General features: G+C 43.4%; 1 protein-coding gene and 1 long non-coding RNA gene across 40 annotated transcripts in view; both read right to left on the bottom strand.

The window, feature by feature from the left end:
- Nucleotides 1-22928, bottom strand: part of ARHGEF11 (Rho guanine nucleotide exchange factor 11) — a 110701-nt gene that overhangs the window by 35364 nt on the left and 52409 nt on the right. For 12 of the 39 annotated variants that reach the window (XM_077941909.1, XM_077942047.1, XM_077941916.1 and 9 more), the window contains 7 exons: nt 15272-15363; nt 13509-13607; nt 8722-8771; nt 7859-7916; nt 6825-7003; nt 5598-5669; nt 301-420 (listed from right to left, as the gene is read on the bottom strand). In XM_077941909.1, coding sequence (XP_077798035.1) covers nt 301-420; nt 5598-5669; nt 6825-7003; nt 7859-7916; nt 8722-8771; nt 13509-13607; nt 15272-15363 — 670 coding nt within the window. Of the gene's footprint in view, nt 1-300; nt 421-5597; nt 5670-6824; nt 7004-7858; nt 7917-8721; nt 8772-13508; nt 13608-15271; nt 15397-16896; nt 16930-22928 lie in introns of all 39 variants that reach the window. The other 27 variants (XM_015112408.3, XM_077941957.1, XM_077941829.1 and 24 more) reach the window with 9 other exon arrangements.
- LOC144330474 (uncharacterized) lies at nt 9930-12712 on the bottom strand. Its single transcript, XR_013396652.1, has 2 exons — nt 11494-12712; nt 9930-10827 (listed from the first exon to the last, which is right to left on the bottom strand). It is a non-coding gene; the product is annotated as an uncharacterized LOC144330474 (long non-coding RNA).

The following is a 22928-nucleotide window of genomic DNA, read 5'->3' as shown; positions in this document are numbered from 1 at the left end:
GGAAGGATAATTCAGAGACTAACACTGACAGTCTGTTTATTTCATATTTCTTTCTTTCCATTGCCCATGTTGTTGGAGGGCAAGAAATAGACTTTTTCTTTTTGTGGTATCCCAAGTGTCACTACAGTGTTCAGCCTCTCTGGTGCTGACCTTGGTTTCTTTGTAAAATACTGAACACTTACTAGTTCAGCCTCGAGGTCCTGGCATAACCCAAGAAGCCTTCTGTCCTTGCTTTTTCTCTCACTCTACCCCCAGTTCCACTGCATGTGCCCTTACTAGAGCTGTGCCTACATCACTCACCACTGAGCCACCAGTCTCCTGCTGGATCTTCAGCTGTAACTGAGTGACTCGCCGCCGGGCACCTTCGATCTGCTCTTCCAGTAGGCTGGCGGGGTTCCGGCTATAGACCTCACAGATACGCTGGGGATGGGTGAGGAGGAGAAGGGGGAGGGAAAAGGCAGAGGGGTGGTTAGTAGAGAATGGATGACTCACCAGTGGAGAGAATAGGCAGTTATCCCAAAACAAAGAGGATAGAGAAGAAGTCTCTGCCTCCGAGTAGATGCGCGCTATTTCAACATCAGTTAGGATCAGAAAAAGATGTACGTGATGAGGAAAAGAACACAGGAGACAATCACAGAAAGAGGACAAACACAAAGGCCTGTCCTAATCTGAGCCATTCTTCAAAGTCTGCCTTAAGTCCCACATCCCAAATGAGGCTGCCTTCAGCTACCACTCAAGTATGAAATATTAAAGTGACTGTCCAGACCAGAACATAAAAAAGTGCTGAAGAGGGAACTTACACACAATGAGAACCACAAGAAATGAGAGGAAGCAGTGTCGACTAGAACAGCCAATGCCTCTGCCAGTCCCACCCTCAGGAAGCTCCTGGAGAGCAGGTACCATCCTAGCCACTTTCCTAGCACTCCTCAGGGCACACAGCAGGGGACAGCACAGGGGTGGAGGGCTTCACAGTTAGGGACACCTGGCTTTGAATTCTGGCACCTCCACTTACTAGCTGTATAGACTTGGGCAAGCTTGAATACATCCTCATCGATAAAATGGAGATGACAATACCCGCCTCATGGGACGGGTGTAATAGTGGAGTGAGATTATGTATATGAAGGGCTTAGCAGAATGTTTAGCGCAAAGTCAGACACCTGAATACATGGCAGCTATTAACATTTCATTACAAAAGGAGATGCTCCATAAAGCTTGGTTAAATAAAGACATTGGGTTCACATATTACCTAGGCTCATCTGGGGCTTCACTGCTACCTGACAACCATCTTACAAATTCCCCATATTTAATATTTCATCTTCTCCATGCCCATCCAACTCCAACCCTTCCCTAGCCTTGGCAGATAATACCATCTGGTAAAAACCTTCTCAACTGTAGTCCATTTCAAAACATCTTCAGCCATCTTTTCTTCCTGGCTCAGAAGAGAAACTAAGTCTAAATCTTTTAAAAAGTTAATCCCTCTGACTGCTTTGGGCTCTTCTTGGGCACTGTTTACATATCTTCAAAGTCTCCTTTTTACCAATGGCTCCTTCTCTCCGTCCTACAAAATGTTCAAGTTTCCTGATTTAAAACAAAAACAAACCACCACAACAAAACTTTTTCAATTATTTCTGATGATTCTTCAAGCCACTGCCCCATTTGTTTCCCCCTCTTTTCACAGCCAATTTTTTTTTTCTTTTTTTGTAAAGGGACATGAGCCTGTGGTTTTCTGATTTTATTTTATTTATTTATTTAAATAGACACAGGGGTTTGCTATGTTGCCCAGGGGTCTTGAACTCTTGGCCTAAAAGTTCCTCTGCTTTGGCCTCCCCAAGTGCTGGGATTACAGGTGTGAGCCACCATGCCCGGCCCACAGCCAAAAGTTTCAAAACATTAGTCTACAGCTAGGGCCCTGCACTTCTTTGCTTCTAGTCGCTCATCAACATATACAATCTAGTTTCCTCCCATTACTGCACAGGCTACTCTTCCAAAAATCAAATGTAATAGCAAGTGGTGTGATATTAGAGGTTGGTACCATGTGCTGTAGAAGCACATATGTCCCAAAAGTCCATCCTCAGCTCTCTCCTCTCTGACTGGTACTCTGGGTGATCTCTTTCAGTCATCCAGTCCCCAGTTTCAACTACCACCTTCATACTGAGGATATCCAAATCTCTATTTCAACCCAGGCTTTTCTCCTAAGTTCAGCCCTGTTATCTCCATATGCCTGGTGGTTGGTTTTTATCTGAATGTCTCATGGGCACCTTACTAGTATACCCAAAGCTGATCTTCATTTCCTTCCCCTCAACTCTGCTCCTCTCCTCTGTCTCACTCTGTCACTGGTATCACCTGATCTACCCAGACACACAAACTTGGAGCCATCTTTTATTCCTTCTTCTCCTTCACCAGTGGATGAGTTCTGCTGATTGGCCCTCTGACAAGTCTCCCATTGCTATCCTCTCCTTTTTGTTCGTACTCCTATCGTTCTTGTTAAATCTGTCATTATTGCTTATCTACTGCAATAGCCTCCTAGATGGTTTCCTTACATTTAACACACTTCTCCAAAGAACACTGGTTTGAAAATGTGATCAGTCCCCCACTCAAAATTCTTTGATTCATTCCCATAGACTTCAAAACAAATTCCAAGCTCCTCATGGTATTCAAGGCCAGTAACACCTTCCAGTCACAACACTCACTGCGTTTTTTTTCTTTTTGAGACAAGGGTCTTGCTCTGTCACTCAGGCTGGAGTGCAGTGGTGCAATTATAGGTTTGCAGCCTCGAACTCCTGGGCTTAAGTGGTCCTCCTACCTCAGCCTCCTAAGTAGCTAGGACTGCAGGCATGCACCACTATGCCTGGCTAATCTTTAAAATTTTTTTAGAGACATGGTCTGACTGTGTTGCCTGGGCTGGTGTTGAACTCATAGGCTCAAGTAATCTTCCCACTTTGGCTTCCCAAAGTGCTGAGATTACAGACATGAGCCACCACTCCTGGTCCCACTGCCATTTTCAATATTCTATTAACAGGATACTGAAACCAACTCAAGCACCACCTCATGAAGCCTTCTGATTACTGCATAAATAATTATGCTTTGTTTTGGGCTTCAAGAGCATTAAAATTTTTTTTTGTTATTGAGCTATAATTCACATGACATAAACGTCACCATTTTAAAGTGTACAACTTAGTGGTCTCTAGTATATTCACGGAGTTGTGCAGCCACCCCCACTATCTAATTCCAGAATATTTCCATAACTCCAAAAAGAAAGCTGGTACCTGTAAGCAGTCACCCAATTTCCCCTTCCTTCACCCTCTGGCAACCACTGATCTGCTTTCTGTCCATGAATCTGCATATTCTGGACACTCCATGTAAGTGGAATAATACAACCTGTAGATTTTTGTGTCTGACCTCTTTCACTTGGCATACTGTTTTCAGGGTTCTTCCATGTTGTAGCATTTATCAGTACTTCTTTCTTTTTTATGGCTGAGTAAAATCCCATTGTATGAACAGACTATATTTTGCTCATCTATTCATTAGCGGATGAACATTTGGGTTGTTTCTACTTTCTGGCTATTATTAATAATGCTGGTATGAATGTTCATGTACAAGTTTTTGTGTGAACCTATGTTCTCAATTCTCTTGGATATACACCTGGGAGTGGAATTGCTGGGTCATTTAGTATCACTGTGTTTCACGTTTTGAAGAACTGTCAAACTGTTTTCCAGAGTGCTTGCACTATTTTACACTCCCACCATCAGTGGCAGAATAGATTAGGATAGTGAATATGCAGACAAAACATAAACAAGTATTGTTTAGATTTCTCTACATCTCACAACGCTTGTTATTTTCCATTATTTTGGTTATTCTAATAGGTGAGAAGTGGTAGGTCATTGTCATTTTGATTAGCATCTCCCTGTGAATAACAATGTTGGGCATCTTCCCATGCTTATTGGCCATTTGTATGTCTGTCTTCTTTAGAGACTGTCTATTCAAATCCTTTGCAAGTTTTTAAATTGGGTTGTCTTTTTATTGTTGAGCTTTTAAGAGTCCTTTATATATTCTGGTATTAGACCCTTATCAGACACACGAATTGTAAGTATTTTTCCCCATTTCTTCTATGGGTTGTCTTTATTTTCTTGATAGAATGCTTTAACACACACAAGTTTTACATTTTGATGAAATCCATCTTTTTTGGGGGGCGGGTTATGCTTTTGGTGTCATATCTAAGAAACCACTGCCCAATCCAAGGTCATGAAGATTTACTACTACCTAAAATTTTTTCTAAGAGTTTTACAGTTTTTAAAAATAGTCTTGGCTCTTACATTTAAGTCTTTGTCCACTTTGAGTTAAATTTTGTTTACTGTGTGAGGTAGGGGTCCAAATTCATTATCTGTATGTAGGTATCCAGTTGTCCCAGCACCATTTGTTGAAAAGACTATTCTTTCTCCATTGAATTGTCTTGGTACCTTTGTTGAAAATTAATTGACCATAGATGTATGGGTTAATTTCTGGAATCTGAATTCTATTCCATTGATCTACAGGTCTATCCTTGAACCAGTACCATACTGTCTTGATTACTCTGACATTTGCCAATATATAAATATAAGCACTTACCATAATATATTATATCTTCATTCATTCATCCATATCCTATGAAATCACTAACTCATTAAAGGAGAGGTTCACCTCTTGTTTATCTTTGTAACCATTCCAACACCCACCCCTAACATTACCCCCATCTACTGCTCCAACACACACACAGTACCTAGCATATAGCAAGGACTCAGTGCTTGTGAAATAAATACATGTATTTTCATATCTTTGTGCCTTTGACCTATGCTGTCTTTTCACTAGCATTCCCTCCCTCATCTCTTTTGCCTACTAAAGTATCAATCTTCAAGGCCCAGCTGAAATACTATCCTCTATGTGAAGCCCTTCCCAATGTTTCCCATTATTAATTATTTTTTCTCTTCTTTGTTCTCTTATTGTAAGCTCTTTGTTCCTCCCACTCTCCCTCCTACTGTAATCTGAATTTCCTCCATTGGATTTTAAACATGTTGAGGGCAAGAACCATCTAATCTTTTTTATTTCTATATAGCCTAGAAACTAAAACAATGTTTTATATATGGTGGCACTTACATGGATAACTATAATAGGAATCTGTTATTCCACTCGAGCAAATTCATCTTCTTACTGTTCTCCATGCACATCACTTCCTAGGCCCAAAAACTCTTCATCCTTCACCCAAGTGCTCCCCACCTCTTTCAGTCTGGTCCAGCACTCACCTACCCAGCCCTTTCTTCCTTCTTTTCCTTCCCTTCCTTGGAAATGTCCCAGATAAACTCCACTGACGTTTTTTTTGTCTACATATTCACTATCTTAATCTATTACACATGGAGAATCCTACTCATTTTATTGGTGAAATTCTGCTTTAACAAATTCTACTGGCCAATGACAATTCTTTAGTGGTCTGGAAGTTTTATTTTTTGAGGTTTTACTGTGATAGGATATTGCCTGTAAATTAAGTTGTGTACATTGGCAGATTGCTCTGATAAAGTATCATTTCACTCAGGCAATGGCCAGTCTACCCCTGGCAGTGACCTTACCTGTAATTCTTTTTCTTCCTGCCTCAGCATATTCCTGAGGATCTGGGTGGCATGTTTTTGAACTTCAGGATCCTAGAGATGGAAAACATGGCAACATAAGAGTTAGGGACTAACTCAATAGCTTAACTCTCTTCTATCTGCTGATTCTTGGGCAAGGAAAGCTATGAGAGTACAGCCTGGATCATAAGTATGCTTTATTCAGTACCTTGATGGAATGCAGTAAACACAAAATCTTATTTCGAGTTTATGCCTCAATTTCTAGAAACCTTGGCTGTAATCACCTTTGGTATCAAGTTGCTCCCTAAAGTCTCCCAGGACTTTTGAGTTCAGTCTTCAATCCAACTGAAAAATCCTGTTCCCTATACTTGTCTGCATTTTGTCCCCCTTTAACTCTTCACATAGGTGTTTCTTGCTTCTAGAGTTCTCTTTCTACTTGTTTGTTTGTTTTTTCTTTGAGATGGGGTCTCACTCTGTCACCCAGGCTGCAGTGCATTGGCACAATCACGGCTTACTGCAACCTCTGCCTCCTGGGCTCAAACAACCCTCCTACCTCAGCCTCCTGAGTACCTGGGACCACACATGCATGCCACCATGTCTGGCTAATTTTTTGTATTTTTGGTAGAGACAGGGCTTTGCCATGTTGCCCAGGCTGGTCTCGAATTCCTGAGCTCAAGTGATCCTCCCTCCTCAGTCCCGCAAAGTGCTGGGATTACAGGCGTGAGCCACTGCACCTGGCCTCTACTTGTTTTTGTCCTTTTCTGATCCCTCCCTTTACTGAGGGGGCTCTATATTTTGCACCTCGAAGCAGGCTTTTTTCTCTAGAAAGCCTTTCCCCTACCCCTTAACTTTATACCAAACCCTGGTTAACACTGACTGGCAACGGTCTTGAACAGATGCATTCTGTCCCTGCCTGAAGTGTACACTCTCTCTCCGATGAGGAGCACTTTTGGACGGCATCCTTAGAGCCTTCTACACATTTAGGAAACAAACAGTGTTACTGTGTGATAAAACCTCATATGCATTTGCATGGAAGGAGGACACTAAGGCATGGAACAACTGTTATTGTGCAGCCCTCATTTTTGTTCAACTCTTTCAATGGTCTTCCATGTGTCTTTTGGCTTGTCTCTGTGTACCACAGCCCCATTGGATTTAACCTGCTTTCCTCCCCAATGCGGAGCTTTTCAACAGGACATTAGGGTGAGCAAAGAAAGCCAGAAGGACTATTACCTGTAGAGGTTTGGGTCCCGTGATGCGTTGTGGAGGTGGCAGAGGTGGAGGAGGTGGTGGTTGGGGGATCACTGGCGTGATTCGGGGAGCTCCTGCTGGGAATGGGTCCTGCTGGAGCCCAGAGATGCCCACGGATGAAGGTGAAGAGCCCAGGAGGGTGAGTGCGACATAGGCGCCAGCTAGAGGGAAACAGAGAGAGATTTGCTCCAGGAGTGCTGTTCCGGAGAGACAGCCCAGCTATACAGGAGAGGGCTGTTCTCCCTTGTCCTGTCATTAAACTCATAATTCTGTAGATTAAGTTCTCCTCACTTTTAATGCCCCACCCATTCTCTAATCCCTGCCTTCATGCCTTGCATTGACCCAAGTATTGCTTCCTGCCCTTCCTTCATGCAGAGACCTCAACTAGAATTCCACTCATAAATATCTGGGAACACGCCCCACAGGCCGCCTCAGCAGCCCCGTTTCCCTCTCTATCTCACTGAAGTAAGTAGCCAGTGTCATGCTCCGAGCATACTGCCCACATGGCACAGACCAGGCACTCAGATTCTAGCCCTCTGCTCTTCCCAAACTCCCCACATTCTTCAATTCTCTCTTCAACATTTGTTGTTTCTATTTGAATATTTGTGCAGACTCAATTGTTGGGCCTTCCTGGCTATAAACAGATTATTGTTGCTTTTCCCTGCCAAATAGAAAACAAATGAGTAAGAATGCCCATCAGTGGCAGAGGCAATTGAAAGGTATTTGAGGGAGACCTGGTCTCAGTAGGAGTATGGTCTAAATGGGAGTGGCAAAGACGAATGTGGGTAAAAATGAAGATGTCTCATGAGAGCCTAGTACTGTCTCCACCTGAAATAACAGGGAATTGTGACCATTTAAGTGGATCACTCCATGTTAAGATTAAAGATGTGACTTCAGCTGCCTCACACATCTACAAAGGAAACCTCCTGGGATGGCAGGCCTGCCCTTTCCTCCCTGTTTCCTCCCTCTTGGACCATCTGCTCCCCTACTTTAGTTGTCACCTCTCTCCAACTCACATTTGATCAGCTTTACCACTTCCAGGTGTGAGCTATTGGTCACCATGGTGCCGTTGACCTGTTGGAGGGACAAACAGTATTGATTAATGGTGATGAACAGCTAGGGGATCCTTCTGTAAGTTCAAAATGCCACGTTTTTAGGAAGCCATTTTCCAATGCTCTTTAGCCACCTCTGGTCACTTGTTTACTCAAATCACACTATGAATTTGGTCTCCAGCTAGCCTATGAGTTTTCAAGAATAAAACCTCTTCATTCCTTAATTTGTTCATTCATTCACTTATTTTTGGTATACACTTTTCTAACCACTTGCCTCACACACATGTGAATGTCCACTCACCCAATGTGCTTCCTCCTTACAGAGGACTAAGAAGTCTCTGCATCTAGGATTTCCTTAATGCGTCCCACTATGTTGCCCAGGCTGGTCTTGAACACCATTCTGTCGAAGAAAGGTCTGAACGACCAGGGCAGGTTATAGTAGTTCAGAATGAGCAAGGACCCCAGGTTGGCATTATATGGAGGAAAGAATATCAACCTGAGAATCGAAGTCTTGGATCCTTCACTAGTTACTAACCCTCCCTCTTAATCTTATTTTGGTAATTTGTGAAATGAGAATAATAAAACTTGGTGTAGAAGTTTGGTTGCTTTAGAGTCAAGAAGGGCCTAAAATATGGAACACAGCTATCCTCCTCCTTACTCTCTCTTATGCTATACCACTATGCTCCCTCGCATGGCACCACTCCTCACTCAGTGGCTGCCTGGCAGTTGGTATTAAGATGAAAGTGTGCAGGATGGGCCAAGGCCAGGAGTGCCCTGCACATCTATTTCCACTGCTGGGAGTGGGAGTGCGTGTTGGGGTCACTCACTTTGATGATCCGGTCGCCCTCTTTCACACCGGCCTTCATGGCTGCACCTCCTGTAAGGAGAAGGCCTGGTCAGCACAGCCCAACAACCTCTTCCACTGAAGCTACACCAAGGTCCCTGTCAGATCACCTCTCCTCTGAAATTTCCTCTTATTTATCTGTGTCAAGTATCTCAAATTCTGGGTGTACTTCCTATTCTACTCCAGTGACACAAATACTCTAAAGCTAGAGTGAACTATATAAGGTCCCATCTCCTGCTCTTCCTTTCACCAAGATGCCAGACTTCTAATAGCCAGGCCAAGGCAGGAGCGAGGCAGGGCCAGGCTCTGGAAAGAGCACGTGTGCTTCACTCGAATGTGTCTGGATATGTTCCAAGGTCAAATCAGAGTTACTTTTTATTATCCAGGGGGGGAAATGAGTTTACTGTATGAAACATAATTGTTAAAATAATAATTAAGAGAAATACAGAGAAAAGGATTAAAACAAGAGTTTCCTAAGTCCTGAGAGGTTCATAAAGATATTCTGGGTGTTCACATCATTAAAGATAACTGTTTTATTTCTTAAAAAAAAACTGTTTTAAGCCATTTACAGTTTCTCTGCTCCTTTATTTTGTAGACAGAGTCTTGCCCTGTAGCCCAAGCTGGGGTGCAGAGGCATGATCTCAGCTCACTACAGACTGGATCTTCTGGGCTCAAGTGATCCTCCCAACTCAACCTTCCAAGTAGCTATGGGACTACAGGTGTGTGCCACCAGGCCTGACTACTTAAAAAAAAAAAATTTTTTTTTTTTTGGTAGAGATGAGGTCTCACTATGTTGCCCAGGCTGGTCTTGAACTCCTGGGCTCAAGTGATCCTCCTGCCTTGGGCTTCCCAAAGTGCTGGGATTATAGGCGTGAGCCTCCATACTCAGCCCAGTTTTTCCCTTTAAAATGGACCAAATTAAGAGCTTCTGATGGTGACTGACTGTGAGGTGCTCAAAAGAATATGCTCTTGACTTTTTCAACTTGTTATTCAACTGGAGGCTACAGTGGTTTTGACCACAATATGCTTTGTTTGTTTGTTTTGAGACAGTGTTTCACTCTGTCACCCAGGCTGGAGTGCAGCGGTGTGATTTTGGCTCACTGCAGCCTTGACCTCTCAGGCTAAGCGATCCTCCCACCTTGGCCTCCGAAGTAGCTGGGACTACAGGCATGTGCCAACACACCCGGCTAATTTTTGTATTTTTTGTAGAGACAAGGTTTCACCATATTGCCCAGGCTGGTCTTGAACTCGAGCTCAGGCAATCCTCCTGGCTTGGCCTCCCAAAGTGCTGGGATTACAGGCATGTGTCACCTCGCCCAGCCTCATAAGATAGTTTTAAATGACTTATATTCCTAGTTTAATTTACATCCAGGAAGCACAAAAAACACTAAAGCCAAAACAAGTTAATGAGAAGCATAAAAATTACATATTGTACATTTGCCCCAATGTGATCATTAAATCTGTAAGTTGCATTCCTCTGATGAAAACAAAACTCCCACAAAGCCCATCTAAATGTTTCTACTTTAAAAAGAAAAATACAGTGATGACTACATTCCAATTTGGCTTTTCAATACTGGGACTCAAGACTACCCTCATCTAAAGTGTGCTATTTATGGAAGAGGACTTGCAAATAGCTTAAAATTCCCTCTTATACATTCATTTAGAAACTAACATTAAAGAGAACAGAGCTATCTTGCCTGAATGTATGAAACACGTGAGGTGACTTCTAGTAACTTAGTGTTTAAAAAAAAAAAACTAAACTCTTCAGAGTAAAGGAACTTGAGAAGTTCTCAGACTTCAGCAAGCATGAGAATCACTGTGGGAATTTTTTGCCAGAAAGCAATTCAGTGTTTCCGAGGTCAGCCCCAAGAAAAAGGATTTCAATCATCTTGGGCTTAGGTGATTCTAATACAGGCAGAACACAGATTATACTTCGAGAAACAGTGAATTTAAAAAACCTAGTATGTATCTGGAAAAGATAACCGCTGCTTTATTACTCTTGTGACTTCAATGCCAATCCAAATGAAGTCTCTTCTACTCTCCTCCCCAACACACACACACACACACGCACGTATGCATGCACACACCACTCATACACACACACACGCACGTATGCATGCACACACCACTCACACACACACACACACATGCACGTATGCATGCACACACCACTCACACACACACACACACGCACGTATGCATGCACACACCACTCACACACACACACACACACGCACGTATGCATGCACACACCACTCACACACACACACACGTATGCATGCACACACCACTCACACACACACACACACACGCACGTATGCATGCACACACCACTCACACACACACACACACACGCACGTATGCATGCACACACCACTCACACACACACACACACACGTATGCATGCACACACCACTCACACACACACACACACACGCACGTATGCATGCACACACCACTCATACACACACACACGCACGTATGCATGCACACACCACTCACACACACACACACACACATGCACGTATGCATGCACACACCACTCACACACACACACACACGCACGTATGCATGCACACACCACTCACACACACACACACACACGCACGTATGCATGCACACACCACTCACACACACACACACACACACACACGTATGCATGCACACACCACTCACACACACACACACACACGCACGTATGCATGCACACACCACTCACACACACACACACACACGCACGTATGCATGCACACACCACTCACACACACACACACGCACGTATGCATGCACACACCACTCACACACACACACACACACGCACGTATGCATGCACACACCACTCACACACACACACACACGCACGTATGCATGCACACACCACTCACACACACACACACGCACGTATGCATGCACACACCACTCACACACACACACACGCACGTATGCATGCACACACCACTCACACACACACACACGCACGTATGCATGCACACACCACTCACACACACACACACGCACGTATGCATGCACACACCACTCACACACACACAGACTCTAGAACTCATATTCTCCTTGTAAGCCATCTTTTCCTTCTTTCCTCTCTGGGTCTGACTCTGCTCAGCCTAAGAAAAGGAAGAAGGTAAAGGAGAGCTGAACCTAGACTTCATTGGAGGGGATCCCATATTTTCTGTACCAGATAGACCAGCAGAGGAAAAGTACAAGTTACTGGCAGTTCCACTAACTCTATTTCACCCTAGTCCAGGAACCCGGAGAAATAAGAGAAGCAAAGAATAAAACTATCTTTTTAGAGCTTCAGCCCAGGATATGCAAAACAAACCTCCCACTGATATAAGTTTACTCCCAAACATAAGAAGCCATACTTATTTATATCCTTATATGATCCACATACCTCATTTTGGTCATAAATTTGAAATTCTCTTTTCATCTTTCCTGTGAACATATCCCATATCTTCCTCCAAAATCAATGCAAGTCTATTTTCCCTCCTGCTCTGCACTATCAGGAAACCTGCTCCCAATCTTTCCTTGTGCTCTTGTCTAAGCCAAGCCTAGGATGTCCCATGTCACCAGCCCAATGCTACTTACTGCACTGAAGTTTACTCCTTTTAGGGACACTTCTTTACCCTTTAAGGATTCTTCCACTCCCATTGCCTTTTTTTTTTTTTTTTGAGACGGAGTCTCGCTCAGTCACCCAGGCTGGAGTGCAGTGGCGCGATCTTGGCTCACTGCAAGCTCTGCCTCCCAAGGTTCACGCCATTCTCCTGCCTCAGCCTCCTGAGTAGCTGGGACTACAGGCGCCTGCCACCACGCCTGGTGAATTTTTTTGTATTTTTAGTAGACACGGGGTTTCACCATGTTAGCCAGGATGGTCTCGATCTCCTGACCTCGTGACCCACCCGTCTCGGCCTCCCATATTGTTGGGATTACAGGCGTGAGCCACCGTGCCCAGCCACCCATTGCCTTTCTGATTGTCTTCCTCAGCCTGGACCACCAACAATGGTTCCACTACCTGGCATACACTAGAGTTTTGACTGTTCATGCCCCTTCTATACACAACTGGTAACTGGATGGATGTGGCTATGATACCCACCCACTCTTCATTTCCTTCCCACCAAATTCCTATCCTGCTGATCTGCTTTTCATTTCCATCTTTCAAACTACTTCTAAAAATCCTGTTTCTTTTAAGAGGGCTTCCCAAATGATCACAAGGAAAATGGCTATGCCTCAAATCACAAACTACTCAAACTTCCAAACACCATTTCCCCTGACATCACATCCAACATATATCATTCATCTGTTTGTAATTTATTATTTAATGTTAATTGTATCAGCAAATGTGCTCTGTAATCATTTGGACCATTGTGCCTGTCTCAGGTTATAAAACTGTAGAAAGTGACCATCTGTGCACTTAGCCAGGTAATGTGGAGGTAAATATGAAGAAAGGGGGTCTTTGATTCTTCCACAGAATCTTGTGACATCTTCGATGGCAATCAGACATCTGCCTGATGATGACCTGACAGCTATTTTGCTGGTTTTTCACTTCCCAGCCAGGGAAGCAAGCACGGGGTGCAATCTCTAGAAATTCTGCCTGGGGGCTTAGCATTGAAGAGGCTTCCCCAGGCACCCATGGAGAACCGGTTCTACAGTAATTCATTCATGCCCCACAGGAAAGCACAAGTAGAGTGGCACTGTCACATACATGGTGGCTTTGCAAGAACTGTCCACCGTGGGCAGGAGGGATGCAGCACTCACCAGGCCGCACAGACTGCACCAGAACAATGCGATCCCCACTGACTGTGAAGCCGAAGCCATGCTGGTCCTTTTGGATAATGACACAGCGTTGAACGAGACCTGGGAGGCGGAGAGAAAGGTTGAGTATGCAGTGTCATTGGAAGGTTAGTGTGCACATGCCAAGACCAACCCAGGGAAGCCTCAGTGCCTTTCTCCTTCAAGAAGCCTTTTCACATTAACCAAATTCCCTAGACCATTCCTGTCTAAACACTACTGCAATGACGCACCTCCCTCGGTGGTTGGCAAGACCTGTAACTTACTTTGTATTCCAAATAAGAAACTACCCTTCTCTGAGGTGCTAAAATGCTTGTCTCTCACATACATGTCTGTCCCTTTTGGTATGTCTGGGTGAGACTGGTCAAAGAAGAGGCAGGACCAGGTCTAGCCATCCTCCTGAAGACTAATATTATCGATAAGGAGCCTCCCAGGGTTGAAGCCCAAGTGAGCCTAGAAGTTACATGTTAAGTGACATCCAATGAATGCAGCAAGTGGTATACCAATGCTTGTTGGTTCTTTTTATAGAGCTGGGTAACTTATGCAGGGTGTCTTAGGAGTGGTCTCTTGCCAAATCCAGGGAAGGATACATGACAAGAAGAAAACCCTTTTATTTCGGAAATATTTTATTTTATTTCTGAAATGAAAGGGTTTTCTTCTTGTCATGTATCCTTTAAAAAATATACAGAATTAAAAAACAAAAAGAAACAGAGGTTATGACTACCAAATGTCTCCATCCCTGTGAGTGTATACTAGACATTGTACATGTGTATGAGTATGTGTGGTTGCATCCTGCAATGATTAAAGCATGGGTTCTAGAGTTAAAACAGAACTGGTTTCAAGTCCTGATTCTGTCCCCAATAAGCTTGCAAACTTGGACATATTTCTTAACCTCTCTGTGCCTCAGCTCCCTCATTTGCAAAATAAAGATAATAAAACCTAGTTTCTACGTTGATGTATGGAGGCAATTTATATAAAACCCATTAACACAATGCCTAGTATACATCATGTGCTCAACATAAACACTAAGTTGCTTTACATTTAGAGTATACCGATCTGTCTGTATGAGTGTGCATCTCTGTATCCATGTGTTTTTTTTTTTGAGACAGAGTCTTTCTCTGTCACCCAGGCTGGAGTGCAGTGGCACGATCTTGACTCACTGCAACCTCTGCCTCCTGGTTTCAAGCAATTCTCCTGCCTCAGCCTCCTGAGTAGCTGGGACTACAAGCATGCACCACCACACCGGCTAATTTTTGTGTTTTTAGTAAAGATGGAGTTTCACCATGTTGGCCAGGCTGGTCTCAAACTCCTGACCTCAAGTGATCTGCTCGCCTTGGCCTCCCAAAGTGCTGGGATTACAGGCATGAGCCACCACACCAGACCATGTGCTTTTTTAAAAAAAAGAGATGGAGTATCACTATGTTGCCCGGGCTGGAGTACAGTGGTTATTCATAGGTGTGATTCCACCACTGGTAAGCATGGGTATTCTGACCTGCTCCATTTCTGACCTGGGTCAGTTCACCTCTCCTTGGGCAACCCAGTAGTTCCCTGCTCCTGGGAGGTCACCATATTGATGCTGAACTTAGTACAGACACCTGACTGGCATAGCACACTACAGCCAGAGCTCTTGGGCTCAAGCGATCCTCCCATTGGTCTCCCGAGTAGCTGGGAATACAGGCAGGTGCCACCATGCCTGGCTGTGTTTGTGTGTTAATTCCCAAGGAGGGTACCTGTTGTCTCAGAGGCATCCGAAGGCTGGCGATGGTGAGAAGGGGACTTGCGCTCAGGTGCAGAATCTCCCAGAGAAGACAGGCTACTTAACCTGGAGAAGGAGTAAGGAAAGCATGTCAATGAGCTAGGCAGGGAGGGATCAGCCTTGTAGTATATGGAGGCTCTGTCGAAAGGGGCCCTGAGTCTTGGATAATGAGAGACCAACCTACCCACCCTGTAACCCAATCTGGTAGGACATTAGTCATGTGTACACCACTGGTAACACAACCTATCTGGAATCCTGGGCTGGCAGGGCAAGCATGATCTCTTTAATACCCAGCAAGGTGTGAAGGGAAATAACCCTTCCTGGAGTCAGGCGACAAAGAGACAATAGCAAGCAGGGGATGTGCACACATATACACGCTTGTTGGGTCTTACCAGGCTGCAATGGGGCTGATGGAACAGAACGGAGCAGCAGAGAAAATGAATGCAAGAAAAAGACAGGAAAAAACCAAACAGCCAGTTAGTTTTAGGCGATGATTTGCAAAGGAAGGGGAGACTGGAGGGAAGGACGAGGTGGGTCAAACACACACAGAGGTCTGCATGAGCACAGCATGGGGCTGTAGTGGCGGCAGCAGAGACAAGCTCCCCATTTAGCTTCATCTCTTTGTCCCTCAAAGTTCCACCTCTCCATAGTGATCTCCAGGAGGGTAAATGGGCATGAGTACAAGCCCGCTGGGTAACTGGTAACTTGTACACTTTCTAGAAAACAGAGTAGAGGAATGGCCCAAGCCTCTGAAAATTCCATTTATCCTTTGGGTACCATGGGAGAACCGGAATCTGGTCTGTTTGGTGGTAGTATTCCAATCCCATATTCAGCTCCATTCCCTCAGCCAGCCTGAGGCACCTTGCCTAATTGGAAACTATTAAAGACCCTAAACCTCCAAGTGGTACTGATCACCAAATCAAAGGATTCACTGCTGGATCTCCTCTTCAACTAGGACCCTCACAGGAATAGAAGAAATTTCAATCATTGCTGTGGCACTCCTTTTTGGAAAAGTGTACAAGTTGCCAGTTCCTGAATCAACAGTTGCTGCCCCTCAGAAAGGGGCAATTCCTATCCTACCTATAGCAAATGACTAAGTAGAAGGCTACTCATGGAAGCACTGTGTGTGATGGCAAAGCACTGGAAATAATCTAAATGTTCACAAGGAGTGACTGGTTAAATAAATTACAGCAATATAATAACACAGAATTCAGTCATAAAAAAGAATGAAGAGGCTCTTTATACAGGATAGAGAATGATCTCCATGATATGTTACTGAGTGAAATAAACAAAATACAGAATTATTTGGATAGTTTAAAAAAGTGAGTAAAAGAGAGAATAAAATTATGTGCTTATATATATTTAAATATTTATTTACATATGCAAAAATATCTAAAATATCTCTGGAAGAATACAAAAGAAACATAACATGGTTGTCTCTGAGGAGGGAAACTGGGTGGCTGGGGCACAGGAATGGAACTGCAGGGTTTCATTATATTCTTTGGTACTTCTAAAGTTTGAAATCATGTGAGGGTACAAGTAACTTATAAATATAAAGGAGGGGGTCTTTGTCCCCCCTCACAGTGGCACCCCTCTTACCTGGACAGGTGAGACTGCTTTTTACTGGCTGATCTTTGGATCAGAGAGAGAAGGACATCAAGGAAGAAGAGAGTGTGGGCCCAGGAGAGAGCGATGCAGGACAGGAGGAAGAAAGAGAAAGAAAAACAAAATACGACATAAACCAGACAAGACACTAGAGATGGTTGGTGCAAAGAAAAACCACAACAGAGCCAAGAGTGACCCAGAGGAGGCACCTGGTCACAAGGTGAGCTTACTAACAGCCATGAGCTTACTAACATCCCCTGTCATTTTGCCGCTTAAAACCTTTTAGAACCTCCCGACTGTACTCAGGAGAACAGTCATCTGTCCTCAGCTAGGCCATTCACCACAGCATCTAACAGGAAGTATACTGCCTGATGCCCAGGGAAGTGCCCTTTGATGTTTTCCACAGCTCCCAGTATCTATCCTTTCTGCAGCTCAAATACCCAACTGAAAAAGCTGTTGTTCACTTGTCTGTAAAGCTGTACATGCAAGGTTGCAAGGTCCATGAAAGCAGAGAGGATCTTGCTGCTGTGGTCCTCAGTGCCCGATGTAGTAGGGGTTCAGTCCTATTCTTGGTCCCTGCTCTTTACTGTCCTCCTTTCACTTGCTATGGTTTCTGGCTTCTGTCTCTGCCTACACTGTTCCTTCCTCCTACATGTTCTGCCTACTTTATTCTCTATGACTGCACAGGGTTATCCACGCTGGGCTTGAACTCCTCCTCCTTCCTACCTAAAAAGAAAGCCCATCTTATCTTGGGACACCTCGGGCCTTCTTGCCTTGTTCTTGACGCCACCAGGAAGCTGGCTTCCTATGCCCATATTAAAGCCTAGAAGGTGCATTTGAACCTAAGAACCTGATATGGTTTGCATTTGAGCTGAGGCATAAGCAGTTCCACATAATCAAAGGCAAATGAACCAAAAGGTCCATGTCCCTGCTGTCAACAACTGTTAGGGGCATGGACAAAGACCATTTCAGCAGTCATCAAGAGTTTCTCTAAAATAAAACCACAGGCTAGGGCAGGTATGTGGGGGACAAGGAGATGGCAACATAAGTATACTTGCAACAGATGCATAAATTTTTTTTTTTTTTTTTTTTTTCCTGAGAGCTTAAAAGAGAGAAAACTACCATTGAACTGGAGGAGGAAGAGATGCCTATGGAAGGCAGGCCTGGTGGACAGAATCAATGGATAGACTATTGTGTCAGCTGGGTTGTGCGTCCGAGTACATATTTGGGAGGAAGACCTTGGAAAGTTAAAAATCTGAGAAACAAGGAAAGGGGAGAGGAAGGTAGTTTGGCCTGAAATGGAGGCTGTCATAGATAGAAAAGACTTTAATGGCGGCCCCTCCCTTTTCCTGACGACATTCTCATCAAAATTTGACAGCAGAGCTCAGATTCTGCTCAGCCTAAACCTGGGGGTATGGAGGCGACCCTGAAGAGTGGAGAATTTCCCCCCAAATTTGTACTCTATATGGCACCAGTGAGACAGACTTCCTGACCCAACTTCTCAGTTATCCCCTACTGCCAGTCAAAGAAACCCGTAAGTTCTTTATAATCTTTTCCCAGAGTCGCTCCTTTCTTTACATAATCATTGACAATCATCCCTTTAAGCTACATGTCTAGTGCCTCATGCCTGGATTACTGAAAAAAAAAACTCTTTTCCACTCTCCAGTCCATCCAGCACTCCACCACCACAGACTAACTTACCCAAATACTACTCCCTCAGGCCCTCTCATCAAGAACTTATTATCTACACAATCAGATATGCCTCCAATAACCTGGTATTAAAGGACTTTCATCCTGTGGACCCAAATGTCTTTTCAAATTCATCTCTGATTACTTGCCTACTACCTACCTCTACTGGATCCTAAGCGATGCTGTACTCATTCCCATCTCTGACTTGATGGTTGCCATCCCTTGTCTTCTCTGTCCATCTCCTACTACTTTTTCAAGGTCATGATCAAATGGCATTGACTCCATGAAGCAATCCCTGACCACTGCAGCACACATTTCATTTACCCCAACATTTTATTTTGAAAAATGTCAAACTACATTAACATTGAAGAAGCAGCATGGTGAATATCTATACACCCTTCATCTAGATTCAGCAACTAACATTTGTCACATTTGCTTTATCTTTCTATGTTTATACATTTTTTTCTCACTTGAAAATTGCAGACATCATGACACTTCACCCATATTTTAGCCTATACCCCCTAAGAGCACTGAAATTCTTCTATATAACCACAATGCCATCAGCACACCCAATGAGTCTGATACAGTATTATCTAATATACAGTACACATTCAAATTTTCCCAATTGTCTTATTAAGTTCTTTGTAGCTATTCCCCAATTGCCTCAATTCAGGAGCCAATCAAAGATATCGAATTATACTTATGTCATGTCTCTTTCAGATTAATTTAATCTAGAACCCTCCCCACTTTTCTTGGTCTTGTCTCTCATAACACTGACATTTTGCAGAGTCTAGGTGAGTTATCTTGTTAATGGCTTACAATCTGGATTCATCTGATGCCTCCTCATGGTTAGATTCATGTTAAACAGTTTTAAGAGACTATTACGTAAGTGATGTTGGACAGCTTGTCCCATTTTTGTGATGGTAGGTTTGATTACTTAGGTAAAGTGGTACTCCTGAGATTTTTTCAATGGTAAGAATCTATTTTCTCATTTGAATTAATGAGAAATCTGTGGGATGATATTTTGAGACTGCATAGATACTCTGTTTTCCAACATCTCTCATCCAATAGTTTTACTCTCCATAGACGATTCTTGCCTAAAGCGCTTATTGCACTGGTGCCTGCAAAACGGCAATTTGCTAATTCTATCATTCCTTCTACATATATTAGCCAGTAAGCTTTTACAAAAAACGTCATCTCATCTCTTTTCTGGAGTGGTGCTATGAACTCACAGATCTTGTTTCCACCCCAAAGTAATACATTATACTCTATTACCCTTAAAAAAAAAAAAGTTTAAAATGTTCCAATTTGACCAGTGGGAGCTTCTGAAAGCCAGTTCCTGTGTCCTTTTAACAGGTCACCATCTGTATTTGATCATGTCCTTGCTTTCTGGCACAAAAAGGTACTCCATGCTCACCTTGTACTTTCCCTATGCCAGACCGGGAATCAAACATTTCTCCAAGGAGCCCTGTTCCTTTTAGCAGGAAATGCATTTAGAAACAAGATCTGGCTGCTAGGTACTCATTGCTGCTGAGCTGTCCCTCGTTCCAGGCCCTTTTAATGGACAAGAGCTAGAAAAATTTATTATAAATTTTTGAGTTCACACTGGTATCTCCAATTTGAACTCAACACAACAGGGTTCTTCATCTTCCCCATTCCATATTGTATCTTCCTTTTCTCATATTGAGAACCCCGTTCCTAAACAATACCAATATATTTACTCACTGCTCTATTCAATATGCAGAAAAGATAGTTCCTGGAGTTACTACATCAATATCACTAGTAACAACAAACCTATGAAGTTCAAGGTTTTCTTGCAGTTCTTTTTGTCCTCAGACTATATCCCAGTACCATCAGTAATGTGTGTGAAAATTTCTGGGTTAATCTGTTGGGTTTTTTGTTTGTTTTATTTAGTTTTTTTAGACAGGGTTTCACTCCATCAACCAGACTGGGGTGCAGTGGCACGATTACAGCTCACTGCAACCTCTGTCTTCTGGGTTTAAGTGATCCTCCTGCCTTAGCTTCCCAAATAGCTGGGATTACAGGCAAACATCACCACGCCTGGCTAATTTTCATATTTTTTGGAGAGATGGGGTTTCGCCATGATGCCCAGGCTGGTCTTGAACTCCTGGGCTCAAGTGATTCACCTGCCTCGACCTCCCAAAGCACTGGGATCACAGGCGTGAGTCACTGTGCTCAGTCTTAATCTATTTTTATGTTATCAATTTGAGATATATTTAGGTTTCTTTTTATATTTGTACTGAATTTTAGGGTTTGCTTTCTTTCAAGCTTATTTCATTTTTTGAATATATTAAACATTTACACGGTTGAAAATCAAAATGTAATTTTAAAAGTATATTCAGAAGTATACCTATTCTTTCTCCCCATTCCCCAAGTAACCATTTTCATTTGTTTTTGGTTTCCTTGCTGTGTTTCTTCTTGTAAAACTAAATAAATACCGATACATATTCTTATTTTCCTTTCTTCCTTACACAACAGGTAGTATCATCCCCTTTTGCGCTTTGCTTTTTTCACATACAGTATCTGTAGAGTAACCCGCAGAACTCTTCCTCTTCTTTACAATGCGGCCCGCATTGGCGCACACATTCTCCCCTCCTCCAAGGCTCCCTGTGTCAGTCCTGCCTATCTGCTGGAGGGCAGAGGTTGCAGTGTGGACTTCCCGGTACACCTGAGTGCAGCACAAGGCACAAGCAGGTGCTTTCTAACTATGCAGCCACATGCTCCTCCCCCCAGCCTATAGGGTGGGCAACAAAGCAAGGAGATGCTTGGTGACCTTCCAGAGAGCCCACATATCCTTTTTGTTGGCCTGCGGTGTGTCTGTGTGTGAATGTGTATGTGTGTATATATATATTTTAAAAGTTAGTTGCTAAGCAATAAAATACACATTTCTGACTTCTCTTGAAAGGTCAGTCAGAAGTTCTGGCATCCTCAAGCTTACGGTCTCACATAGTGACAATCAGCTGAAAATGGGTGGTGGCAGCCCTCTCCAGGTGAGCATACCTTACCTTTCCCAGTCACCACTGCCCTTAGCTTACACTGCCCACTGCTTCACTCAGACCCCTACAAAGTATACGAGTTCAAACTTAAGGTGGCCAAACAGGACTGGTTTCTGGAGTTTAAAGAAACAAAGATAAGCAAACAACATTATGTCCTTTCCATCTGTCAATGGGAGGTTCCTGGTCTCCTCACTCCTACCCCATCACAAATGTGTAAATGAGGACAAGGCCTAGAACATCCACATTCTGTGGTAATAATGAAAAAGTTCTTACTACCTACCAGGTGCTGTGCTAAGCACTTGATATAACCTTATCTAATTCAATCCTCACAAAAGTCTGCTGAAACAGGGAGTACATCCCCATTTTCCAATACGTGAACAGAGAGGTTAAATAAATGAAGTTAAGATGTGCATAAAGTTGGTGTGACTTCAACGTCTGTGCTCCTAAACAAAAAATTATATGACCTGTATATGCCACATGTAGATTTGCTTGGTCTTTATTTTCTCTTTTACATACATATATACATACATACACATTCAAGACATATACACATATATACATCACATGTGCCCACACACATATAATATATATGACATGATTAAAGATATATATAATACACATATGCTATATATGTATATAAATACATAATACACATATATAAGATAGATGGATAGAGAAAGATAAAAAAGCACAGTATACACAGGCTGAGCTAAGTCTTCCTGAGTCTGGGGCAAAGTAATATTCCTTGGCCCTTCCCTAAAGACAAGAGCAGTAAACCAGGAAACAGCCACCCTACCAGGACCTTAGCTCCAGATAAAGTCCATACTTACAGAACTCTGACCTGGTCTTACTGGTTGGTTTCCCTTATCTCCCAGGGTGGAGTTTTCAGCAGGCTCCTGGCACCCTAACTTTCTATGGATTCTGCCTCCGGGTAGAATTTTCCCTCTGGTCTGAGGCTGGCAAACACACCCTCCTAGGCTTGCATATCCCTACAGTAAGGGCTATGAGGAAAGACACCTGTTTGCATACAACCTCTGGTGATCTGTAAGTATCAGTCCCTCATCTCTTAAACTAGAGGATAGACAAATGGTCTCTGGCAGTGCACCAGAAAAGGTTCACACCTCAGTTGGATCACTTCCTAGCTATCCAGCAGCATGTGAATCACTTGAGGCCCCACCCTCAGGGATCCAATTCAGCAGGTCTGTGGTGTGGAATCTACTTCACCAAGCAGCCCAAGCCATTCCTTATTCAGAGGACTGTAACTTGGAGAAACTCTTGAAACAAGTCCCTTAATGTCTGAGTCTATCATCAGTCTATCAT

The sequence above is a fragment of the Macaca mulatta genome, chromosome 1, assembly GCF_049350105.2.
Source record: "Macaca mulatta isolate MMU2019108-1 chromosome 1, T2T-MMU8v2.0, whole genome shotgun sequence".
NCBI lineage: Eukaryota > Metazoa > Chordata > Mammalia > Primates > Cercopithecidae > Macaca > Macaca mulatta.
This window is presented reverse-complemented; position numbering and strand designations above follow the sequence as displayed.